Here is a 27,912-nt window from a genome sequence, read left to right as displayed (position 1 = left end):
TTAGTTCCCTTTTAATAAATCATCATATGCCTTCTATAGCACAGTTTAGGCATCTACATCATATGGCTCACTTCATCACACGCTACATCCATTTCAACCTATTAGACAACTAACAACAGAAGAACACTGAAATTGAGGTATTTCCTTTAAAAATTTACTGATCACTGATATTCAGAGGTAATGTTAAATCATATAGTTTTAAACATTGAAAAATGTACAAAAAACAAGTTCATTTTTAAAAAATATTATCCTTAGTATTCCATGCATGTTAATAAAAAATATAAAAATCAAATTTGTAGCACTGAAGCTATACTTTTTGTTCTGCAAAAGTATTTCCACAATTGGAACCACAAGGTACAGTCATCTTTAGTATATTACTTGTTTTAGCTCTTCATTTATGAAGTATAGTCAGTTCAGTGCAAAGGTAATAGTCTATGTACACATATCATAGGAGCCACATGAGGGAAATTTACAGCAGAAAAAATGCATTCAGATCATTATTATCCAGTAGCACTATATATCATTACAGATTTACACTGCATATCCAAGGGCTCTTATAATAAAAAGCTTGCAGTCAATATGCATCTTTAAACACACCAGGTCTGCTTGAGCAGCCTTGAAGTCATCGACAGAAGTTGTACCTCTGATGGAACAAAAATGTGACACCTTTCAAGTGAGTTCCTACAAAACAGCTTCCTGCTCTGTCAGCACAGGTTTCCAACTAAAAGCATCCTCTTCATGGCAGTGCCTAACTTGGATTCAGTAGCGATAGGAGAAAATTCCAACATTTGATAATTTATAAGGTTAGCTTTTTTGCTTTTGCATTTAAAGTTTCAAGTGTATTCAAAAACATAGCAATATTTTTTCCAAAATATAGAAATGATATCCTCAATGCAAGTTCAACAATAATTCAAGAGATCGATAACTTTTTTTTCTGAATTATTTCTCAGCTTGTTGATTACTCAGTTTTATTCTTCCAAAAAGATGAACTAGTACTTATGATCAAATTAGAAATGTCTCACACACCTGGAGTGATGCTGGGAATTACAAAAAGGTTTAGAAAGTGGTCCCGTTGAACAGATGTCAAATACTTTCAGCACAACGCTGCAACACTGAAGTTCTATAGTACATAATACAAGGTTAGCTGATGCTTAGTCTTGGTCCTCATCCAGGAAACAAAGTCTATCACTTCTAAAGAAATTTACTTCTATTTCTAACATTGCTGATTTACATGGAGCTCTTAATACCCTTAGAGCAATTGAGAAAGCAATATAAACAAATCACCAAACACAAACAACTAGAGAGACAAGCAGCTGCAACAGTTTCACTTTTTGTCTAAGTATATACAATTGCTAAGGAGACATGTTTGACTTAAAGGAATTCTAAATCACATATTTAAAAATACAATTTCGTTTTTAGATGTTTACTTTAAAGCTGTTCTTGTAGCCTGGAAAGTACAGCACTGGCTAATCTAAGTGTCCCTTCTGAAATATAAGAAATATTTCGCTTGAACTTCATTATAAAAGAAAACATAGAAAAAAATGTATATACTTAGGGCATAAAAGATCTTTAAAAGTTTATTTCTTTAGCATTTAAAATACAAAATTGTCTTCATGCTGGATAGCGAATAAAAGATATGTATTTGGGTTTTCCCCCATATACATTCATAGACTTAGAAACAACCCATCGCCAGATGAATTTCATTTCCAATACCATGGTAGGATGAAAAGTATCCATGTTTCTTCAGTATCCATGAGGACACTTTGTGATCACATCTATAGATTCTGTGTTTGGAACTTGGAAGTAAACAGGCTCACACTGAAAGTGTTACCACGAGCCAGAAGTCAATCCCATTTAAGGTTTCATTGTACTGTATTTGTAAATTTGATTTCTTGTTGTTCACAGGAACAAAATGAACCTCATAAGCTCTTTCAGGCCTGCTGTCACCTGGACACATCTGCAATGGTTGAAGTGTGTGAAAAGAAAAAGCAATCCTTTACCTAACAGCAGGCACAAGCTAAAACAGTACACTGACCCTCAGTTTTGGGTGGTATTAGCAGAACAGGACTTCAATATTCAGCTGCCACTCGTGGCTCAGGGAGAAGTCACTTAAGAGGAAGCAAGGTCTCCCTCAGGCTCCCTCTACAAAGAACAGACAGCACAAGCGAGAACTAGAGATACAGTAAACTGAATTCACCAGCCCAAGACGCAGAAAAGATCCTTCTTTACTGTCAGAAGAGGTCACTGCAGAGTAAAAGCTCTGCTGCCATGCTAGCCTCGATTGGGCTTTTCTACTTGCTGGTTTGGGATCAGAAGTTCAGCCTGATTTTTCTCCAGCTGACTTTGGCTCAGAACTGGCATTCTTAAGTAACACCCTATTAATAGTATAACAATAGAGTATTACAAAAGTCATTATGACTTTCCTCTTGTATCTAACATTTTTGGTCAAAGTAAAAAACACCTGAAATTTAACATTTTACTGACAGATTATCATACAGCACCTTTTTTTTTGAGATCCCCAAACTAATCTCAAATGAGGTCTAATGTTCATCTGGCTCTGTGCAATTTAGCTCAGAATCAAGCAGTATGACAACTACGTTCATAAAAAGAAATACTCCTAACTGATAAGTTAATTAGGAGTTAATTACTCAAGTGCAATCTGTGCTAAGGTGATTCTACCGTTTCCCTTCCCAGAGACTGATCATCTGAAAACTGCAAATATATCAGTATCAGTTACAGATGGCCTCCCAAAGACAACCTGCACAGGAGTGCTCTGCTCTGCCACTCTTCCAAGGAAAATAAAATAAGCAGCCACTGCTGTCACACAACTAGTAAAATTATTTTGCCTGGCGATCTTGCAAGACAATCTAGGCAGTGTCAACTGCTGCAAAAATGTCTTAGCATATCTCGCAGAAACACAAACCCTCCATTTTATAAGCCTCTTACATCCTCTCCTCTCTTGGTATCACCCACTTCAGTTTAATCCCATTATACATGATAAATCACATCATACCATCTGGGGAAAAAGAAGCTGCTTTCTACAAAACAAATCACTCCTCCACTTGTAGAAGTCAAAGTAATTATTAGCTTGAAATAAACCTGAAATATTTCCTAAAGAAAGGAACTGCTGTAACTTGAGCAGTGGGAGATGCAGGAAATACTCACAGACTCAAGCCCCAGCACATCTAACGGCACCTGTTTGCTGCTGTGATCTCTCAGTAGTTTTATATCAGTATTATATAATTTATATAATTTATGCATGGTTTATTATACAATTTATGCATCTTTTGATCACAAGATGTTGGTGACTAACACATATATCCAGTTCACTGCTGTAGCTATAAGCACAGAATGATCATCTTTGTTGATCACCTCTGAGGTTGTGCTGGAGGATTTTACCTTAAAGATCTTACAAGGTTTGAATACTGTCATGGTTTGAATATTTTTTTTCAAAATTCAAAGGAAAAAGGCAGGATAAGAAGATGAAATCTCATTGTCTGCACTGCTGGTGACCAAGATATTACTTGGATACATGATGCTACAGTACCTTCAAGAAATCATCCTCTGACTGAAGACCAGCTGGCTTAATTTCTACCTAGTCAGGACAGCAAAATTACCTAAGTGACAATCTCAGCCTTCCTGCTCCTATGTGAAACAGATCTTGCAGTTTTGCTGGACTGAATAATAACTGATTTAATTAATGGCACTGATGATAAATTCCTACTTTCCATTTTGTACTTTTCCTCCTTTTTTTTTTTTTTTTGTAATGATCTATTCAGAATAATTTGGTAATTTAAATTTTTGAAATGAGGGGAAGTTCAGATACTCAAAATGCAGCAAAGTATCTGAAATGCTTGGTTCACAAGAAACTTCTGTGTCTCATTATGGCTTTAGGAGCTGAACTTCAGTTTTGCTAATACAGAACTCTTGGGCAGCACATATGTCATTTCTTATTTCTGGAGCACTCATGAAAGGGCTGCTAGAAGAAAACCCAGAGGCTTCACATTAAGCAAAACACAACATTTCCGAAGGTCTTATGACCCACACTCTGACCTAAAAAAGAATGAAACTGACTTGGTCAGAGCTTTTAATCAGAATTTTGGGGTTTTTTTCCATTCTTGTTTAGTCCCATAACAATATGCAAAGCTGTGCTTATGGTGGTGTGGTTTTTTCTGTGAGATCATAGGTTCTACAGCATGTGCTGCTAGTTTTGCAACTAGTATTTTTTAAGTCAGGGTGTGTTGGAGGTTTTTTTTGTCCTTTTTTTTTTTCTTTAAATGGAATTCCATTTTGGAAGGAGCAGAGAGCAGAAAGAGACTACAGTAGTTAACACGAGAAGTTGTACTTACCACATGGTAATATAAAAGCAGGAAGAACAATTTAATGGCAATATCAAAGATGGTCTTATCAGGGAACTCATGAATTAATAAAACAACATCTGCTTTAGAAAATTTATCAGATGTTGAAGTCCAACAATGATTTTGCTGGAAAAATGTTTACATTTTATGAATATAAAAATATTCCAACCAGCCCCATGCTTAAACTAGCTAACAAAGCTATTCAGTTTGCATGAAAACATTAATCAAGAGCTCTGTACAAATCTTAGTTCTTTTTATTTCTGGCAGCTTTGTCACTAAGGAGGTTGCATCACTTCCCTTCTGCACACGTGTCTCCTTTTCAACCTTAGTGGCCTGAGGATTTACACCTTCTAAGTGGGATTAGCAAGCCTCGTCACTATTTATCATGCTAAGAATATTCTAGCTAAGATAAATGCATTGAAATGTACAGTGTAATTAAGTCATATAAAACTTAAGTGTACAGCCTAGTTTCTCCATAAGGCTTACAAATTACCTACAAAGCCTTTGATGTGTATCTGCTTACAGCAGTGGACTTTGAAAAATCTGTAATAACACTTGCCATACTGTGGTAGAGACAGTGGTTTAAACATGCTTTGCAGCTCCTAAACATGTTCAGCTTTAGTGGGGTTTCACTACGTTAGAAGAGAGATAAATGTAGCAAAAAAACGCCAACCAAACCCCAGAAACTTCAAGTATCTTGGATATCATGATTTTCTGTGTAACTTGAAAGATATTCAAAATACAGAGTATACTTTTTGAGCCACACAAGAATAGCAAAGCTTTGGCTGTGTATCTCATACAATATGTAAAAATTCAGGCTGATGCAAGAGCTCTTCTGGCAAGGGATGGCATTACATAACAGGAGAAAAATGCTCATCAGAAACATCAAACGCCTTCACATCCCTGCATTTTCCATTTTTAATGGAAAGTATTCACATGTAAATGTGTGGTGAAGGGTAAAGGAAGTTTTTACTTCGACCCTGACTTTGCAGCAAGTCAGTAAGACTTGACTGTCACAACCCAGCTGCTCCAAGTCAGGAGCCTTTTAAAAAGGCTTCTCACAGGGAACTCCTAAAACACTTCAGGATCCAGGGTTTGATAGATGAGTTGTAATGAATATAGTTGCAGTCGTGCAATGTGTTACTACAGGTCTCAGCCCTCAAGAGCTTGAGTTCACAACCCTGTGGTAACGTGGCTTTGCTCTCACTACAAGGCAGTCTAATATTATACCTTAATATTCTACAGGTGCTAAAATTACCAGAAGTATATTAATTGATCTCAGCTTTTTGTGACATGATGTGTGATCTAACTATGTTCCCATGTAGGCTGATCCTTCACCCTATCATTCATCCTATTTATATCTCTACCTTGTTCAATAATATCTCAAAAGAGGAAGAATCACAATTAATTCCAGAATCTAAGTGTTTGTTTGTGTTTTTGTATGTTTATTTTGTTTATTTGTTGTTTTGGTTTTTTTTAAAGTATTGCATCCACCAACAGTACTTGCTCACCAATCAAACAATGTGCAGGTCACTGGCCTTCTTCAGCAGGCAGCTCTGGTCTGAACTCAGACACACAGGACTTTCAGTGCCTCTTCACCACACAATGTGGCATCTGTTTAAGGGCCCATCTATTACAGGATGCAGTGCCCTTCACTCACTCTGTACAGCTTAGCTGCATACAAGTACAGCTATTACACTCACCACAATTAAGAAACATCTCCCTCACAAAAAAATTATGAAGCCAAATGAACCTATGGGCTTTCAGAAAACAGACCCCCAAGATACACACACCATATATGCAAATTAGACTCACATATTCAGCCAACTTCAATCATCTTTCTTTGCTCTTTCACAGATGTGGACAGAGTATCTCTTCCTCTGGAGCTTCTCTCACTTCAAGGTTGTCCATGGGATACTAAGCTTACCTTTTTCTTCTTTTCAGACATGTCTCAGGGAACTCTCTCTCATCCTCTGCAGTCTGAAATTCTCAAGTCCCAAGCTCACATTCAAAGCAAAAGATAACTATCTTAGACAGCCAGCTTGAGCCACGTGCCATAAAAAGGCTTACAGAGGAGATGCAACATGCCCAGGCTGTATGTGCCTTCCCTTACATACTGAATTAAATGCATACTATATAATCACAGAAAATAGACCTCAGCGATATCTCCCTGTGACCCTGGGCATGATCAACAAAATCAAATGTCTCCATCTCAGCTGTCTGTCTTCTGTTGTCAAAACATCCAGTAAAGGAAGGCAGGCTCCTCACCCCACCTGGAATAACCTATTCTCCTTAGCTTAACTAGGTGTATTGTAAGGAAATTTTTCTAATGTTTAACTTGCCTTTTAAATTAAGAGCCTGTACCTAGCACCCATGTGGAGAAAAGAACATTCCTATCTTCTTTATAACAACGTTATCCATATTGGTTTTCACATCTTTGTCCAGTCTTCTCTTCTTTGGCTTAAAGGATAATTTTCACCTCTTGTTTTGAGTACTTTCTGTCCTCCAGACTTTATCCAGCTACTCCCCATCACTCTCAGGTGCCCCAACATGGGACAGGTACTTCAGGTAAGGCCTTATCACACCTTGGTAATGCAGAAATACCACCATGCCTCTCACAGGCTACACTGCTGATGCACCCCAGTATCATGAGTATCTTTTCTGCAGTTAACAATGCCCACTTTGTCATACTCTGTGCCATCCCCGCCTCAAGATATAACACAATAATACCCACTCCCTCCTCTGTGCAGCTGACTATTCCTGCTTAATTGTAGTTTCTCTGATGCCTTATTTTTCAAAACCATTTATGCTATTTTTCATGATCAGTTTTAATTCAAATCTTGTCTGCCAGTCTGCTGCTGTAGCCCTGTCAGCTTGGCATGTGCTACCTAGATAAATCAAAAATTTCATAATTACCTCCATATATCCCATATTTTCTTACTTTTTTTTCTTCCTACCCTTTTTATTAAAGCTAGTTCCAGTTTGGAGACTTGTCACATACAGTTAGGGATTTCTAAGGACAGATGCCAATACCCTAATGACCTTTAAAACACCTCCTGCTACTTAAAAAATAGTTATAAAAGCATTTGGAACAAACAGATTTCCTTCTGCTAAAATTCATCCCTTCCAAATCTAGTTTTAAATTACTCTAACATGTGAAAGATTAAAATTTCAACAGTTTTCCATTCCCAAAACCATCACATTTTAGCATAGCCCTACAAAATTAGTCACAGAAATTACTTAAGGGATTTTTTTGTTTGTTTGGAAGCAGAGTTGCCATCACAGTTATTTTGTGACAGTCCTCCTTCCTACTCCTTGAGGCTTTTGTCACATCTACTAATCAGTGAAGCGCTGTGGTTTTATAATAATCTAGATTTTTCTCTGAGACCTCCAGCGGTAGTTAAGGCATCTGGCTTTACAAAAGGAAACAAGTATTACTAACACAAGTGTGATGGTTTTTCTATCTTAAGCTTCATATACATTATATGCAGTATATGTAATGTTGCTATAGATATGTAACTAGCACTTCTTCAGGATGTTCTGCAACTTGTTGCTGGCTTGGCCTCTGAAGTAACTGAAACCGTTTTCAAACTTGGGCTGGTACAATGAAGTTTTCATGATGTGTTCCATGCTGTGTTATCTGTACAGGCTTGCTGCAAAAGAAACCTGTGATTCCCAATAAATCTAAATCAAATACAATTGCATAAACATCTCCCATTAAAATGTGGGCATGATTTGAATTGCTTATAGGAGAAAAATCACAGTTTAGTCATGTCTTTTCAAACAGTTATGTGGCATGTCAGTTTGGAAAAAATTCATGTTTAATTGCATCCGGAAGATTACAGTAGAAAAGTGTTGGGGTGCGGGATAAGGAGCCTTTCCTTTTCATTCTACCATGGAATAGACTGAAAGAGAAACAATTTTGTCATTCACGAATAAAAATAAAAAGTAATCCTTAGCAAGTTTTTGTATTACTGTTTCCAAACTGTTCACTGAAACCAAAACAAAGGGCCAAAATATGCTTGCTCTGCTTAAGAGAATAATCCAACTGAAGTCAACAGGACTGGCTATGCAAATATGGACAGCAAAGTTTGGCCCCAAATAAACATCCCCATAACTAGGGAAAACACTAATCACCAAAGTGCACTTAACACCATAGTAGCTACAGTTTCTTTTTACATGCACAGTTTGTGCGACACTTTGTACAGAAAACTAACCAATGGAATATAAATAAGTGTGCCGCTTCCTTTTAAATATGAACATTAATAATGAAGCACATTCACATTTTTGCCTTTCAAAGACCTTTAAAAAAAAAAACACCAAAAAAACCACCTTTCCCAAAGTAACCTGGAACATGTTGTTAAATACAGCACGTATGATTCAAAGAATGGTATTAAGGTAGAAGAACTTTCACACACAAAACTGGTATTTGCTGTATAATTGGAGTGACTTATGAAAATCCCAAGAAAAGACAACCCTCTCACCAGGAGAGGAAGGTAAGAGTTGCAGTGTTAATTCAGTTTCTTCTGCAGGGGCTTGATTTTATCTTCAGTGTTGTCAGGGCTGAAGTCAGTACAGATACCATTAGGAGCAGAAAGAGATGAAGTCTCCAAGCTGCTCTCAGCTCCCATCTGATCAGCATATAGATAGTCTTCTGCAAAGTGTGGGTGCAACTCAGCAAATGTGTAGAAGTCATCTAAAAAAAAATTCGTTGTTACACAGAATCAGCTCTTTGAAACAGAAGGATGCTAAATTTGAATACTTACACATATATAATCACATGATCTCTTTGGAGAAAAATAGCAGCAGTTAACATAAGGCTATTCCCATTGCTTGTTTCAGCTTCTCAGCATAACTTTACCACATCCCCAGAGCTGAGATGCTGCAAAGAGTTATCTAAGCCCTCTTAAAACACTTCAGGCCAGACCTTACCTTGTATGAAGGGGTAAACAGGCTCAGATTTGCATTAAAATGCATGATGAGCACCACATGCCCTGACATACCATCTCACTGCTCACTGGGGAAAGGGCAGAAGCCCTCCAGCTGAAGGTCACTGAACAGCAAGAGTAATAATTTCTTAAGTTCTTAAAGTCTTTTGCAAACATGCCCTTTAATACTTTGCTTCAAACCTAACAGCAGCTGTCATTACTGCCTTCTACTTTCAAGATTTTGGCATTTTGACAGTCCTAATATTTTAGAGAACAATATTGTGAGAAGATAATTTATAGCATCTTATAAAAAACAAACCCAATTTTAATGTTGGATACTAATATGACAATAAAAAGAGCAATATAAGTTCTTGGGGGAGCAGGGAATCCTTAACCTCAAGAAGTAACATTTTGTGCTAATAATCAGACATTGAAGCCTTGTCACAATTTGCCCATATGACTATTTCTTCAGATATGATTTGAACACAAAACACTGTAGAGGATCCAAGTAATAAGTAGCTATTCTTATAATGTAAACTGACACTAGAAGAAGCTGGATGTGAACCTTATCACTAATTCAGTCACCTACAGTGTATCATGCTCTGCCTACTCAAATTCACTGTGTTATCCCAGAAGAGCTTGTGATCAGACCATGCTGTGAATTCCCCAGCGCACAGGGCAGATAACAGCTGAAGAAGCCTTTCAAAGGAGTGAAACCCAGTTCCTCCTTCAACAGTACTGAAGATGCTCTTACAGTCACATTAAGCATGGGAAAGAGTGCACTACTTAATGTAGATACTGTTCCAAGCAGTTCCTCAAAAAGCTACAGTATCTTTTTTAAAAATAAATTCAGAAAATCCCTTGAAGCAGTTGTTCACACAGGTACAATAGTTTCTATCCAAATTGTCATCCTGGCAACTTTGTCAGGATCCATCCCTCAAGGTTTTTGCAGTACTGGATCCGAATGAAAAACCTCAACATTCCAGGAAGGACTGAATTCAACAGGATGACATTCTGGATAGATCTCAGTAAGCTGACATTTTGAGTTTTGCTGAAATAAGTCGTGAAGATATTAAGTAATATTTCTCAAACTTGTACACAGCAGAGCCCAAAAGAAAAGTGCTTAGCAACCCATTTGCCTCATTCACCAGAAATGTGAAATGATATAGAAGAACAAACTATTCCAGTATTACTTCTAATTGTAGGTCTCACCTTGGAACTCAAGCTGAAAGCAACTGTGAAGCATTAGACTGGAAGAAAAGGTCACCTTAGTCATTAACCTGGGGGAAAAAGTAATTTTGCCTCCTAACCCTATCAAGAGCAAAGAGATAAAAAGAAAGAACCTAAAGTGGAGTTAAGACTCACAGCTACATTTTTGCATTAAGTATGCTTATGTCCTACAAGAGCTTCAAGAGGTTTCTGTTTACACCAAGCCGGGCAGTCTTCAAATGCTTTCACTATTTGTCTGTTGTCATACTGTATATTGTCAGTTGTCTACCAAGAGCTGGTGGAGAGTCTCTGAGGATTTGCGATGCCTACTTACAGAGCCTACTCCAACTCCCCAGAATCATGTCTTAAGACTGAGAAATCTTGCCTCTTTCTATATTACAGCGAAGGGATGAGCTTTGAAATCAAGGCATCTGAACAGTTAAGCCAACACCACACTGCTTAAGAGAACTGATACACAGGTCCTTGGCCAACAGCGTGCTTTCAAACATGCAAAAAGGATGATCCAGATTTCTAACAATTTAGAGTCATGATTATCAATCTAGTTATACAAATTTGATTTTGCTATTGGTTATTCTGTTTACCCACAACCTGAGTTTTTCCCTCAGGATAAGATCTCTGGCTTCAAGGACTCTGCTGTACATGTAGAAATTTATGTTTGACACTTTGGATATATTATCTTTTGTTCTTACAAGTAGGACTCAAGACCTAATTCCTGCTTCACATTCCAACACCCTAGAAAGAGGGAAATTGTGAGCAGACATCTCTGCTGTGTGTGTCCAAAGTAACATCAGTACTTTTCCACTAGACACAATGTTTTGATTTCTCAGAACTTGTCTGCACAATATCTTCAGAACTCTGTAGTCTGCAAGTTTTTCCACCTCTCCTTCCTAGTAAGTAAGAGCAACAAATTGAGCATGTGCGAAGTTCTACATATTCTCAGAAAAGGCAAGAGACTGAATATTTATGGCAGGAACTTTCAAGACAGAAATGCAATACCAAAGGTTTATTTGCCTCTTCTAATTCTCTACTGCAATAAATTGGACATTTATTCTTACTATTAAGCTTTCAGATTTGTTAAAATCACAGGGCAACATTTTTATTATAAAATTATAGCATTTAATGGAAAAAGAACTAAGGAAAGTTTTAAAGAAATTATGTAAAAACCATCCTACTACCTACATCAAAAAAGACTGTTCTTGACTACAGGAAATAAAATAATGAAAATGAGAGCCAAGCTGTGGCTAGGCAGTCCAGATTTTCTTTGATTTTGACCACTCAGGGAAAAAGTGCAGATTAAATGCAACTATTAAAGATGAATATTAAAGCATTAATTCTTTGGTAAATCACATGAACTGGTCTGAAATTCACTTGTACATGAGTTCAAGTTCAGCTATTCTCAAACAATGAAGTGTGCCAAAATTAGAGTTCTGTTAGGCTTACCACCTTAAGATTCTGTGCTGGTCTTTTTGAAGCTGGCGATGGGGAGGTGGGGAGAAGAGTTGAGTCACTGCACAAATCAGTTTGGAGTGATAGGCATGAAAAAGGCAATGGGCAGGATGTATGTGGAAATGCTGGGGATGTGACAGATGAGAGGTACAAAAAAGGAAAGGGGCAGTGCAGCAGGAACCCAGGAGAGAAGACAAAGTAGGCAGGAAAACAGGGAAGGGCAGTGGCAATGGTAATCGTTCCAGCAACTCTAAAATATTTCTGCAGTTGAAGCTTTATGCACATATTGTATGACTGAAACCTAGGAATTACTAGTGTAGAAACTATGATTTACTAACACTGATGTCTTAATTTGCAAATTTTTTACAAATTAAATACATCATACTGATTATTCTGAAGGAAAACAGTTAGGTATGTCAAGGTATGTCATAAGCACCTCTACTGGAGATACATGATACTCAGTTCATACTTAAACGATACAACTAAATTTAGAGCCTTACTTCAGATTCATGTTTTGTGCAGTAATACACAAGTACTTTGACTCCCCAGCACCATCTATTCGCACAGGTCTCAATTTTTCAAATGTAACTTTTTCGCCTCTGTACCACCTACACCACACACTATATATTAGGCAGCCTGGTTAACCCCCTCATTTCCTGCCCCCAGATACAAGAGACAAAACAACAAGACAAAACTAAAGTAGCTTTCTTTAAAAATACATATTCATATACATGGAAGGCACAGAATAGAATATTCTCAAAGAGCTAATCAGCATATTATGTACCAATGTGGAAGAGAAAACTTCTGAAGACATGCAAATACGGTATTTGATATTAAAGGTGGAACTCATATTTGTTAAAATGTAAATTTACTTTGTTTGCAGTGCTTTTATCATTAAAGACAACAAGTCAACAAAAAAAGGCAGAGTTTAATAAAAATATAATTATGTATCAACAAGTGTTCAGGCAACTTCAACATTTTGTGATGTTTCTGATCCACTTAAATTACTCACCATATGTAATCTTTCCTTTTTCTTCTTCATCTACAGCTCTGAAGAGATGTGTAACATTAATCTGTGATACACCCATGGCAGTCTTCAGAATATGCTCTAAATCCTCTTCTGTTATAGTTCCACTTTCTGACTGGTACAACTACAAATCAAGACAGCATGATAAATCATTGCAAAGCCAAACACCAGCTCCTATAAACAGCACCACATTTAAGTAATGCAAAATTAAAATTTGGTATTGGAAATTCTAGTCACTCTCAGACTGATATGATATATTCAGGATTTTAGGTTAGTCTGGGTAAAATAGATCCATCATCAGTTCACCCATGTATGCTTAAAAAGTAAAGCTTATTATATTCAGAAAGAAATCCTATGCTTACATGCCTAACCACTGGAATTACCGTGGACCACTGGAATTCAGTGAAAAGTCTGTTTAACACTAACATATTTTGCAGATATGTAACAGAGAATAATATTTAGTCCATTGAGCTATGTGTCCAAACTCCAAGACAGTCTGTGAAATCACAAGATATATTTAGGTCAGCATAAAGTAGATGGTCTTTCCAGTTGGCCAGATGTAAAACTCAAGATTCCTTTGACCAGCATCCAAGAGTCAGTTTGCATAAAATGCCTATGTCTAAATGGTATTAATCAGCAGAATCCTCCCCCATATAGTGATGGGTCTATACTTTTCCACAAATACTTATTCCAGAAAACAATAATTTGCATATTCTTACATCCTGAAAAAAGAGTTTCCCCACAGAAAGGGTTATCAATCTATCAGCAGTAAAACTAACTAAAAATAGTTGTTCATAGTCTTATTCTATCTTCACATATGTGCAGTGTTTTTCCCTGAAAAAATGGACCTGAGTAGCTCAAAACATCTGTACCAATTACACAGCTTCATTAAACTCCTTAAAATAACTCAATTTGCCTGCACAATGGAACATAAGACAAAAGAGTTTTTGAAACATCCCTGTCTCCTTTTCAAGCATGACAACACTGTAAATACTGAACCATGCTATGAATGCTATTTTGGAAACTTTCTTTTAATTTCTCTACATCATTAAGAAGGTAGGAACTGATGAGATTGAACAAAACAGGCATAAGGATGCATTTTTCCACAAGCAGAAGCTGCTGTCACAAGACAGCACACCTTAGTGGAATAAAATATTGAAGTGCCATGGAAGACAACACTCATGATTAAATCAGGAATCTTGCCTTTTCCTCTCTAGCACCTAACCTGCACACTGTTTCACAGGAAAAGCTGCAAGGCCAAGACTTGTTTAATAAAACCTGCTACATTTTTACAGAACAAGCAGTCAGGTGATGTTTGACGGTCAGGTTCGCATACATCACACTGACAAGATTTACAACACCCTTTAGTTTCATTAGCTGTTCGCAAGGAAGGATGTGTAGCTCTTATTCTGGAGTGCTGCTCTTAGGCTTGATTGCCGTAATACCCCCAATGTCTTTTAATTACCCACCAATGTAGAAATCTGGTGGCTCTGTAACTCCTATTTTTCACAATCACAGAATCATTACAGTTGGAAAGGATTCTGGAAATCATCTAGCCCAACCCCCCTGCCAATGCAGGGTCACCTACAGGAGGTGACACAGGAATGCATCCTGGTGGGTTTGGAATGTCTCCAGAGAAGGCGACACCACAACCTCCCTGGGCAGCCTGTTTGAGTGCTCTGCCACCCTCAGTGCAAACGAGTTCTTCCTCATGTTGAGGTGGAACTTGTGTTTTAGTTCATGGCCATTGCTCCTCGTTAGCTAATGGCCATAGTTCCGTGCCATTGCTTCTTGTCCTGTTGCTGTGCAGCACTGAAAGGAATCCTCTTGGCATCCACCTTTGAGATATTTATCTGCATTGATGAGATTCCCCATCAGTCTTCTCTTCTCTAAACAGGCCCAGCTGCCACAGTCTCTCCTCATAAGAGAGATGCTCCAGATACCTAATCATCTTTGTGGCCCTCCCCTGGATCCTCTCCAGTAGCTCCTTGTCTTTTTGTACTAAGGAGTCCAGAACTGGACATAGTATTCCAGACATGGCTTCACTGGGACTGAGTAGAGGGGGAGGATCACTTCCCTCAGCCTGCTGGTCACACTCTTCACCATGGGCCCCAGGACACCATTGGCCCTCCTGGACCCAAGAATACACTGTTGGCTCATGGAAGACTCCCAGGTCCTTCTCCTCAGAGCTGGTCTCTAATAGGTCAGCTCCCAGCCTGTACTGGTACTTGGGGCTATTCTTCCCCAGGTGGACCCTACACTTGCCTTTGCTGAACCTCATTAGGTTTCTCTCTGCCCAGTTCTCCAGTCTATCAAGGTCCTGTGGAAAGGCAGAAAAGCCTTAAGGTGTATCAGCCACTTACCCCAGTTTTGTATCATCAGTATATAATGATACTATTTTTCAAGTTCTTCAGCCATATAATAAACACCTTCACTTTGAAAACTTGTAGCTATATGAAATGTTGCGCTTTCCCTGAGAGTAAATGACAATATGCTTGGCAAAAAGTAGCACGTGGCAGAGGACAGTACCTGTTCAAAGTCATACCTTCATGAACTGGTTAGAACCTGCAATAACTCCAGGTAAGCTCTGTGAATATCTTATGGTACATGAAGGCAGGACATGAGGCAGGAAAGGATTAAAAAAAGGTTCTCTTTCCTTTTTTTCTAGAATAATGAGCAACATTTCCTCAGTGTGAGACTTGTCTTAACCCTTCCAATCATCACTAGCAGGATAAAATGAGCCATACCCATTTCCCTTTCTTACATGCATAAATCATCTTTGCAATTTTATAGCTAAATTTATATTTTGCAATTAACCAGGCAACTAAAAATTATGTGTTAGGAGTTGAAGAATGAAGTAGATCATGAAGATCAGAAATTTTACAAAGAAAAACAGTTCTATTAAATTCAAGTACTTCCAAAAGGAAAATAACTGTCCAATCTGAGCTTTTCCTCCTCTCAAATGGTAAAATTATATTGTGCATTATGAATCACAACAGCTAAATTTCACTAAAATATTTCCCAAAAGCCCCCTTCAATTTTACTTTAAGCATGTACATTTTACTATGATGACACAGAGCTGACCAAACAGGACCTGACTATTTCTATATGCCACTGTATAGATCAAATTGATCAAGTAAAGACAGAGACCTTTCTGCTTTTGCCTCAGAAGTAGTAGTAAGTAGCAGCAGTTACTAATGACAAATTTCCCCCCAAATTTATAGGAACTAAATATTTTTGTTTGTTCCTCCTTTGTCAGATTTGATTCTGGTTGAAGGGTAAGCCTATGCATGTGAACACTAGGCATCCAAGGGAGTCTCATTTCTTGAGTGTATCATAGTTAAGGTTACACAGGTATGGTGAGGGACCTGAAAATAATTACTTGGAAAATAAGCTACCATGTAGTGCCATGCAACTGAATGTTGACAGCATCAAGAGTTAGCATTTTCAGTTTCAGCAACATGAAAGACCATGTGAGGCCAAGCCAAAGGGAAAAGATGATGCAGGATATAGCAGAGTTTGCACGTTGAAATAGCAATACTGAAGAAATTAATGGAAAAGAAATATTTCAAGGTGTCTGAAACCCAACAGAATGACAAATATTAAGCACTGTTGCTGTCACTTTGCCAAAAAAGCCTGTATTAATGATCTATGCTGATGCTACAAAAAACCACTGAAAATAGAACATGATCAGGAGCACTTCTAGGAAGCATAAAGTCTGGAAAAAGACTGCAGGACCACCACAGAAGCATGGGAAGACTAAGAGGGAAGAAAATCTTAATAGAAAATAAAAAAATAATCTCTATTAACACGTAGGAATTTTTTAAAAAATACTGTATTGACTTGAAAAGTATGATTTGATTTAAACATTCTAACAGTAGTAAGTACAACTTAAGAGCCTTTAGTTTAGAGGAATCAATACAAAATACTTGAGGTTTGAGACTCAATTTGCTGAGAAGGATTCTAGCAGAGTTCTACAAATAACAATTTCAAATTGCAAACTTCCATAATTTTACACAACTTAAACTTGCAATGGATTTCCTCTTAATATGACCTCTTAATCTAACTTTCCATTGTTGTAAAATATAATAAAATAATTAAAGGGAATGTTACTATTAAGTCTAATGGCAGTAAAAAAAATTTCTAAAAATAAGTAAACCACATAAAGCAAGAAAATGCTGCTTACCTGAAATGCCAACTGAATTGTTTCCAGAGTTTTGGATGGTTTACAGACAACTGACAGAGCAATGACAAATTCCCGAATGTCAATTACACCATCTTCATTCTGTGAAGGAAAACCTCCCCTCAAAATAGTGCAGTTTGTATGAGAATTTTCATAATAACAAACAGTTGCTAAAGATGCAGATTATTCAGAAAGATAGTTACATATGCCATGGAGTCTCACTGAAACAAAATCACATGAGGGCAAGAACCTGTGTGAAAGCTATGCAGGCCCTTTTTGGAGTCTCAGTCAAAAGTCATAGTTTAAATATTCTTAGAAGATAGTGCTGCTGCTGTCACCCTTCACTCGCATATTTAAGATTTTTACATCAAACCATTTGAATTACTTGGCTGAAATTAAAACCAGAGAACGAGAGGACAACACAGCCTAATTTAAGCCATGAATACAAGAACACGTGCTCTTTGGTCTGAGAGAGAACACTGTGGACATATCCACCTCCCGGTCTAAACAGCACCTCATCCAGACAAAGACAATAGTAATTTCCCCATTCCTCTGACTGCCAGAGGAACGAGAAGTCCTTCAAGTTTCAGGTATCCTAGAAAAACGAGTAATTTATTTACAAGGTAAGCGAAATACCAGCTAACAGACGCTTCATTCAGTTGCAATGAGCAGCAGCAGAGGTTTAGCCTGACCCTAAGCTTTCTTCCTCTTCATATTTTGCATCTAGAAAGAAATTTTTGTCCAGTTGATACTCCTTTTAACTTCTACCTGAACAAATGCTTTATTTAGGTGCCCTTATGTTGCTGAAAGGGACATGTAGTAGGCAAACACTATGGTGAAATGCTCAAAATCATATCTTGGTGAATGCAATTGGAAAAGAAGTAGGTTGAAGTGGAATTTACAAAAAGTATTAACATTTTTATTATATGTTGTTTCTTACCTCATCAAAAAGTGCGAACATACTTTCTAATGTGTGAGAAACCGGAAATTGCAAGTATGCTGAAAATTCTTTAAGATCAACCTTTTCTTTCTTCATTTTCATGGCACTTGCAGCATATTTATCAAGATCATCTTCAAGTGTTTCTGGCTTCAGCCTAGAAAACATTATTTTTGCACATTTTAAAAATAAACCCAATTTTAACAATGCACATTTTAATACACCAAATGAAGCAATGGATGATAATGGTGTAAAGCATTAAAAAAACTGGAATCAGAATTATTACACAAATTTTTAATAAAATACTGGATTCCTATAATTTTAAGGCTCTCATTAGTTCTGGAACTGTATTAGAAGTTACTACAAGGGTTTAAGAACCCTGGACATAAATTTGTGTCCTTTACCTTAATTATAAGTCATATGTGTAAGCAGTTCAACATGAAGAAACACAGTCTAGAACTAGCTAATAAATACCAAGCACGGAGAAACTAGGTGGAATTCAGGTCACCTGAATACGGCTGTATTGTAGGACAGCAACATAAACCAATTACGTTTCCGAATTTACTAATGTCACTGAACAGGAAAGACCTGATGCATCTTGCCTAAAAAAAAAATCAGGGATTACATAATAGCGATTATACTGTTAATCCTGTTTGTCAGTCCTCATTTTTCACATTCAGTCCAGAGTTGGACACCCTTATAAGGTGACCTACACAAAATCATAACAGCGCATACAGCTACAGAATTTCCTCAGTCCTTCTTGCAAAACCAGATTTTGACTGATGAATGAACAGCTTTATGTAGTTATCTACTTCATAGTTGGTTTTTTTTCCCCCCCTAAGTCAAGCTTCCTGTTTCCATTTGGCAAAAAAGTCTTACAATGAATATAATAAATGGTGCTACAGGCATGCAAGGAAAAGTAGATTCTCTCCCTAATACAACATCAAGCACATCTTGATCAGCAGGTTTCCTCTGAAGTGATTTAGGGTAACATGGGCATCCAAACTTTCCAGACTGAAGACAAAAGAAGTCAATAAAGTCTCTCACAATATCCTTTTGCAGTTGCCTGTTTTGCTGTTCACTGCTGCAGGCAAGGAAAAGCAGTTATTTACAGAACTCAGAAGCTCACACCAGAACTGTTCCCAGGCCGCAGCTGGGACTCCTCAGCAGCTTCCTCTCAAGTAACAAGAATGAATAAAATGCTTAATATCAGCATTCTCAGGAGCTTCTGAAAGAAGATAAGAGCATTTTTGATAGGAAGATTATCTGTTACATCAGCTCCAGAACTTGATTGTTTGCTGTAATGACCCTTCCTAAACATCATGGTTTTTAAGTAAAAATACAACTACCATGCTGTCTGTCAGGACCTATACTGACCAAATATGTATTACCTAAACAATGCCAAGTCCTGTATTTCTGAATTATAAGATCTGAAGAAGGTCGTGCAAGAATTCTTCCAGAGACCCATGGCTCCCACAGAACATTCGTTATGTTCTTCATCCTAGCATTAAAGCACCTACCTCAAGATTTAGTTCTAGACAGCATGAAAAGAGGAGTGAGACACCCCTCTGCAAACATTCACTTTTCATGACCAAGTAGAAAAGTAAAAGGAACAATAAAAAAGAAATCCATAGAGGATTTGAGATGCACACAGAACTCAGCTACTCACATGCAGGATTACATGCAAGAACTGTCCACAGATAATACATCCCACTGTAGTAGCTGAAATGGATTTTAACTGTAGGATAAGGACAGCTGGCATCCAAATCCTTCCTTGAGATAAGCCACCATTGACACAGAATATAGAGTCCAACATCTGTCTCTAAATCAGAGAGATTTGGTTTGCAATGAATTGACTCAAAATTCACTTTCTATAACTGAGGGAGTACCCCTTTGGTGAGTAGTATTCAAGACTTGCAAGATGTCTTCTTCATCAGTAATTAAATTTGAAAAGTTAAAATACAGTTTGAAGGCAAAACCTTGCATGGAAAATAGCATGACTTACCACAAAACTTACAGACATCTTGTGGTTTTTCTTTTCTAAATACAGAAGACGTGTGCCGATCTCAAAAGTAGTATGTGGATCAGTGAGGCAAACACTACTTCAACTTGAGTATATCTGCATTATACTTCTCGTAATCCAAGATGGGCTTCCCTCTAGCCCTTCAAAATCAGAAAGTAATTGATGTATTGATGACGAAAGCTGTTATACTAAAGTTTTCTGAAACCAAGTCCAAGTCTTGTAATAGGTTCTGAACCCATGTGAAATAGTTTTAATGGCTTAATTCCCCTACAATTGTTACTTTTATCTCAGTGAAGGCCATAAAAGCTAGAAAGCGAACAGCAAGTGTCTTTACTGATGAAGTCACGTTTGTTGGTCTAATGGCGTCCACACAGGATCTAGGCTTTATGATAAAAAACATTATGTGCTGTTGTGGTGATTTGCTTTATTTTCTAGGTCAGTGCACACTAAAGAGAACAAAAAGCCATTCCTGAGTGCATGAAGATGGAAAGGACATTTTTCAAGATTATTATTAAATTCTGAACATTAAATTCTTCACAGCAGACTTCACAAGGAAAACCAGATCCCTGAAGGTAGAGTATTTTCAGCATAATTACCACTATTTTTAGCAAGTAAGCTAGTTTTAGCTGAATTTGACTATTTGAAAACAAACTCCCTTCTTGCATGCTGGGAACCTGCCAAAAACCTTCTAGTGTCTCACAGAGCTGGAAGAACAGCTGGATCCTGTAGATAGCTACTGTAAACTGCAAGCACAGAGAAACATGCCCTAAGCCAGAAAAGCACAATACATTCAGTTTTGTGTCTGCTGATGTACTTCTGTGCTACTTCATGTCATAGTGGAGAAAGGATACTGAACAGCTGCAAAACTGACCTTCTTGAATACTCTGAGTACTGCTTTTATCAGAAATGCAGATGAACAACATCCTCCAGAAGTGGTTGTTTTGTTTTTTTTTTTTTTATAGATAATCTCTGAACTCTCTGAAGTTACTGAACTATTTGTTAGCTGTGAGGGTTATTACACTGGGGATTAAAAGTTCTGGACCACCATTTCAGGCACACATGTAAAGCAGAAGTTTGCATTGTAGCCCGAATAGTAAAGACTGTTGAGCAAGAACAGACAGGCATCAGGCCTCTGAGGTAATTATATACTCCTTACAGATCTTTTTAGAAGCCTATAGTAGCATTGTCTAGTAGGATCCTCACAACTGACTTGATAATACTGGAGAGCAGTAGTCAGTAATTCATGTCATTCTTACCAAAATACCAAGGCTTCTAAGGGACAGCAAAATTGATTAAAACCAGTAGGTTTGAATTTCATTGAATTTCACCAGGGCCAGAGAGTATGTAAGGAGGTAAACCTTACAGGCATTCTAAGGTTGTTGAATATTCCTCCAGGGCAGACATCAATAGTAGCCATCACATGGGTACAAGATGCCAGTAATACTCAGGGTAGGAAAGCAAAGAGAATTCAAAAAGAGTTCAAACCCAAATTGCTGCCCATTGCTAAAGGTAAAAATTACTAAAAATAATCCTACTGCAAAAGCAAAGAAGTCTAAAAGGCAAGAACAATGGATTTTCCTGAAATATGACCTAAAAAAGATAATGTGGTGCAAACTGTATTTTTTGAAAGACATAGTCAGCAAAGCCATGCTGTCTTCAGTGAAAAGTACGAAGAACCTCAGAGTCCGTGTACTAAAGGCATACACCACATCAAGAACCTGCCAAACCAAAGAGTCCTGTGCCACATGAACACCAATAATAAAACACACATTCACCATGTTACCATATGATAATTTTGCTGTATTTTCTATACTCATCGCTTTTTGAGGCACAAAGTGGAGGCCAACTACCATGCAGGAAGACAAAATGTGTCATCTTGTACAAGTATGAGTGCTGCCAAGCTGAAAAACTCCCCTAGGGAATACAGATGCATAACCTTCCTTTTTAAAGAATATTTTTTCCAAAAAGACTTTAAATTAATAAGAAAAACCAAAGTGACTAAAACAGATGGACATAACACATCCACTCTTGCTATGTGTTCCAAATCATACCTAGGGTTTTAAAAATCAAAGATTTGGGATAAAACAACCATGAAGTAAAAAAAAATATAAAACAAGCATGGGATATGCAAACAGATGATCTATTGATTCTTTTCTCCTCCCTCCTTACAGCCAACTCCCCCCCCCCCCAAAAAAAAAAAAAATTTCAAAACGCCAGGACCAGTAGAATTACTTAAGTAAAATTTCAGGTTACTTTAAGACCTGACTTTATAAGCCCCATCTAACAGTATGCAGAACACAGTCACTAAAACAATTCTACTCTGGCTTACAATATATGCTCCATTTGGCTTTTTTTTTTCCTTAGGAAAGAGAGATATCTCTAATTTCCAAAAACCGAAATTAAAACTGAGAACAATCACAACTAAAAAAATTAGAAAACCGAATTCTGTAAGAAGCCACTGATGGTCCAGAAGCCACTATTCCGTAAGAAAGAGGAACAACAATTAAAGTTGGAAGGTGCTTGTAGTTCATGAGCAAAGTAGATACAGGAATTGAAATAAACAGAAGTTTGAAAGAATAAAAACAAATCAAATCAGAACTCAAAAACCTCCTTGCAGGCAACTACCATAAAGCATCTCATAAAAAGATGGAGATGTGATTTAATTAACTGCATTAACAATTCCTGAAGAGATAATCCGAAGGCATCTTTAGTAAGGCACAAAATCCAAACAAGATTCAATGTCTAGAACATGGTAACAGACCCAGCCCAAGTAAAAACAGAGACTCACTTTAAACAGTGGCTTAATTAATTATGCAACAAATAATCAAACAAAGTAGAGGATTTACAATTTATAAAAGCTATAATACAGACTGCATATAGCTTAGTAATCATCTCATTGGTCAGACCTAAATTATCAGTCTCATCAAGAGAAGCATGACTGCTTGAGGACTAACGAATGCACAATTTGAGAAGCCTGAGCTCTTTGTTAGATGAAGCACAAGAACTCACTGCTGTGGCTGCATGGCTTCTGGATTGAATCCCATCCAGCTGACCACAGACTAAGCAAATTTTTCAGACAATGACAATGAATTCTCTAGATACATAATGTGCACAGAAATAACTCTGCAGTGCAGCAAACTGAGGTGTAAGTTGATTTCAAAGTATGTAAACCAAAATGTAGTGTCTGAATTTGTCTCACTACAGAAATCTTTCAAAATTTCATATTACCTCAAAGGTATGTCATTGGTCAAAAGCAAGTATTAACACTTGATGAAAAATCCATTGGCTAAAACTTACTGTTCCAGTCATTTAGCTAAGCAAGTGGATGATCTTAGTGCCTCCCTGGTCTCAAAACCTTTGAATAAACACCAAAATGACTACATCTAATCAAACGTGCATTATAGATGAAGTCATATTAAAATCTTCATCCAAATGTGCCATAAAAATACCATCATAATAGCCTTCTTATTGGCACATACCCAACTCCAGACAGGATATTTCACCAGTGAATAATTGCTCAAAGCAGAGAGGGAACTTTTGGGCTGCAGGGAACTTCACTCACAAATGCATGTAACTGTTTTAGAGGCCAAAACAAAAACCCAGAAAAGCATAATTTGAAAGAACAGTTTTAAACTGAGCAGACAGAAGCCACACAACTTAACAAGAGGATTAGACTGAATCCTGGGATTATCAACTGCATAATAAGAGACGTGGGTGGTTGTTTTGTTTCGCTTGCTTTTTTTTCTTGGTACTGTAAATTCAGAGCCTTTGAAACAAAGTGAGAATCTCTCTTTGCCCTTAGAAGCCTCTCCTGTCCTAACGGAAGTCTTTTCAGATGGAAGTCCTGACAATGGATTAATATATGTTTATCATCTGAATGCATAATGTATAGCTGTCCTACATTCCTTATGCTCCAATACAGCTTTGCTCTTCTTCATTTTCATTTATGTACACAAGCTAAAGATGAAGGAAAAAATAGTGGAAGGAAATAAAAGTACAGAATGAAAACATGAAACTGTGCTCTATACTTTCAGTTGATGAGACAAAAAATCAGAAAAGGTGTTTGCATGACACTATGGGAAGAAAGAAGAGAAGATCCATGCTGAATATACTGAGCTAAAGTTTCATTAGAAAGTTCATCTGGCAGTAACCTACTCAAAAGATCAACTACCACTTTCTGCTTCTTGGGAAAGGGTGACCCCTCTGTCCTCACTATTATGAGGTTAATCCACTCACAAGACTGCCATGGCAGCCCTCGTTTTCCCTTCACAGATGTCACAGGAAAAGGCAATTGACTCTTAACTGTAACATATATTAGGAATCCCACAGTATTCCTGACCCTCTTCAGAAAGCATCTTCTAGTTTTGCTCAGGAATGAACGCTTCAGACTCACTCTGCTGACTTGTCAGGCAAAAAATAAGAACTTTACAACCTACTTTACAATCATTAGGATTCAGGGGTGCTGCTTGCAGGTGAATTATAGTACTGATTTGATTTTACATGGGTGTTTCCCTGATCATATTATGGCAACATTCCATATATATTCATAAATGCGATATTTTAATATGAAAGAAAAACTGTATAAACATGGATATATAATAAATATGCACCTTACATATAAACATTGTATATGCTCACCCAAGGCTTCTCACAAGCTTTGCAAATTCTAAAAGACATGTATCTGAAGGTAGACGAAGTTGTCCTTCAGCCAAAGCTAGCTGACAGTCTTCAAATGTATAGTCTGTCACTGGAACTCCCAACGCCCTTAAATAAACCAAAGAAACACTGTAAATAAGACAATCTATGAAAAACGAACACAATGATCACTTTTTTTAACAGCAAAAAATCCTGTATTATGCTCTCTAGTCTGAAAAATTATAAGAAAGAGCCTATAAAAGTAAGTTCTCATAGAAAGAATGAAATATGGACTTGATCCATTGTAAAACGTCTATTTTGACTTTATGAGTCCATACAAATATGAAGAACAAAAGGGAAAAATTATGCAGTGCACAGTTTCATAGACATATAAATTCATCTATATTTTCACAGAAGTGAATAACGAGGGTTTCAAGATTTTTAATTTAGAACACAAATACATATTTATCAATTATATTCAATATTTTTATATTAATTTATTAATGTCAGTGTAATCACTTGAGTAGAACAACTACTACCTTCAGCTAATACTAATATTATATGACAGGTGACATTTCTCTATAAAGAATAGCTAGAACATAACATATAAAAGCAAGCAGAGCTAATCTCCATGCAAACACAAGTCATTTTTAAGCGTGTGACATGAGAAAGGTAGAAGAAAAAATACTCCCAAGCTTTTATATATCAACAATTGAGTATTCATTTTTGCTTTACTTTTAACTTCATGGTCTGTAAGTAATAGCAGCACCACAATACACTCCAAGGAAATCCTGATATTGTAGCTGCCCTTCATTTGCTATGCAAAGTTGAGAGGAAGACATTTTGGTTTGGAAGAGGCATTTAAGATTTCAGTGTAAGATAAAATTTAGAAAGGAAACACTGTTCTGTATGAGTTACTCATCTGCCACGATTTCCATCATACTTGATTTTCCTTATACTAATAAGGAACATTACCTCCTTTATGCAGCCTTTTCTAGTTTAATGAAGCCTCGAGAATTTTTTTTATTGACTTACCTTCATTCTTTCCATGTACAGTTTTTCTAACTGACTGCTAATCACCTTTTTCACATGTGAAGTTAATATACACTAATGGCAAGATCGATACAAAACCCCAAGGCATGCCACAGTCATTTTGGCTTTGATGACAACTCTGCATTCAGTTCTATGCTTTATTATAAATAGTTCGATTTGTAATGGCAGTTGCTTCTCATACAATGAACAATTTCTGTTAAGCACTCTGTTCCTCAGAATCTCATTCTAAAGCCTCTGAATGCCAATGTAAATAACATAAGCCAACATAAGCTCTTTTGTTCATCAATTAATGACCAAATTTCAGGAATTCCAAGATGTTAGTAAGACATGCATTTAACCTTAAAGCTACTGGTTTCTCTCTTCTCTTTAAGGCTGACAAAGTCAAATATTCAAGAAGAACACCTTGCTAATAGATATTCAACCTCAAAAGTACCAAATACATTAAAAATAGGTATTATATATAAGTTATTTATGAACAAAACAAGGACATAAAAGGTAGTGATCTTGAATCAGTAGCCTTCCTCTTGCCAAGAAGAAACAATGAAAAGGACAAGGCCAACCAAAACAAAAATATACAGGTACATAGAAAAGTCATCTTAAAATCATGCAGACTGTTGAAGATTAGATTGCCTCATATTGGTGATCTTAAGCAATTAAATTCAGTTCCTCCAAATTTTTCTCTTCTTTATGTGCTCCTGTTCCTCCTCCTACACAGTGTCCCAGTACTATTTGTAAATCAGTAAACACTTCATGGAATGGAAAAGAGATTCTTGTGACACTTTACTTCATCGCAAAGACTTAGGGTTAACATAGTAATGCATATAGCGTAAAATACAGGTGAAGAACTCCCCCATGCTGTGAGGATTTAAATCCATTTCCAAGTTCAACCTGACTTAGAGATCAGGTACTGTGACTTTGTCAAAACTTCTGTTTTACAGTATTTAATACAGGGTATTATAAAATATTGAATCACCGGTATTTTACAATACAGAATCAATTTTCCTCAAAAGAAGAAAAAGAAGCAGATGAAAGAATCTATCCTGCCAGTTGAGATTACTTCCCATTCCCTTCTTTTGAACTGTCTGTGTGCTCAATCATCCCTAGAGCCTTCCATGTCAACTGTCAGTGAAATAGCTGAACCCCTAGGTCAGGAAGGACATGCTATAAGCAGTACTGTTCAGAGCAGTATACATAAAAGAATATGGTAATAAACAAAGATCTTGCCGAGCCAAGCACATTACACCAAAATTCATCAGTTCTTAAGGCCACAGTAGGTACAGCATGCAAGAGAAATACAGAAACTTACAGGCAATCAGCTAAAGCACAGGGCAACTACACGGAAAAGAGGAAGCTGCTTAAAAATAAGTTAAAAGAAACTGAAAGGATAAAGCGTTCCTCTGTTGCACATATCAGGGAATCAGGAGAAGTAGTAAACATTTAACAAATAAGATTCTGAAAGGACAAAAAAAAAAATTAGAGTAACTCAAACTGATTAAAAGTGGCAATGAGAATGAAGAGACTTAAAAAAAACAAAAAACAAAAAACAAAACCCCAACCTTCTTCTCAAGGAAAACAAGAGAAGAGAGACAATTTAAAACATAACCATAAGGTGGCAAGCCAAAGCAAGAAATAATAACTTTTGAAAAACAAAAGCATGACGTTTTTCAAATTCTTCAAAAGAAAGATGACTAAGAAAGATGAGGGCACTCAGCCTGGGAGGAAGGTTGAAAACTGACTGCCATCCCAGAACCAATGCCAGATTTAAATAACTTTATAAATAATGGTCCATGAACACATTGAATGGGCCTAGCTGAAGAGGAATTAAAAAAACCAACCAAACAAATAACCAACAAACAACTAAACCCAAACTTAAGATACAGAACAAATTCCAAATAAAAGCAGGGATCACCTCAGACTTAGCCAAACCACTAGGAGGAATGACAACCATCGTCTTTTTATAGCTTTGTGCATCTCTAATAAAAGGCATGGTATTTGGGCCAGTATAGGAAAATGCCCAATACTACTAATACCTGCTCAATGTCAACACATACACAAAACAGGACTGAGAAGGACAAAAGCAGCTTCTCTTGGT

The 27,912-nt window shown here is 37.0% G+C and overlaps 1 protein-coding gene across 2 annotated transcripts in view; it reads right to left on the bottom strand.

The window, feature by feature from the left end:
* Positions 1 to 378: 378 nt before the first annotated feature.
* The window catches only part of LPCAT1 (lysophosphatidylcholine acyltransferase 1), a 68,437-nt gene continuing 40,903 nt past the window's right edge, over positions 379 to 27,912 (bottom strand). For both annotated transcript variants that reach the window (XM_050326448.1, XM_050326456.1), the window contains exons 10-14: positions 24,771 to 24,896; positions 18,113 to 18,266; positions 17,176 to 17,274; positions 12,975 to 13,113; positions 379 to 9,054 (exon numbers count right to left, since the gene is read on the bottom strand). In XM_050326448.1, the coding sequence (XP_050182405.1) occupies positions 8,870 to 9,054; positions 12,975 to 13,113; positions 17,176 to 17,274; positions 18,113 to 18,266; positions 24,771 to 24,896 (703 nt within the window). In that variant the 3' untranslated portion in view covers positions 379 to 8,869. The remainder of the gene's footprint in view (positions 9,055 to 12,974; positions 13,114 to 17,175; positions 17,275 to 18,112; positions 18,267 to 24,770; positions 24,897 to 27,912) is intronic.

The sequence above is a fragment of the Myiozetetes cayanensis genome, unplaced genomic scaffold, assembly GCF_022539395.1.
Source record: "Myiozetetes cayanensis isolate MyiCay16 unplaced genomic scaffold, myiCay2020 scf1, whole genome shotgun sequence".
NCBI lineage: Eukaryota > Metazoa > Chordata > Aves > Passeriformes > Tyrannidae > Myiozetetes > Myiozetetes cayanensis.
This window is presented reverse-complemented; position numbering and strand designations above follow the sequence as displayed.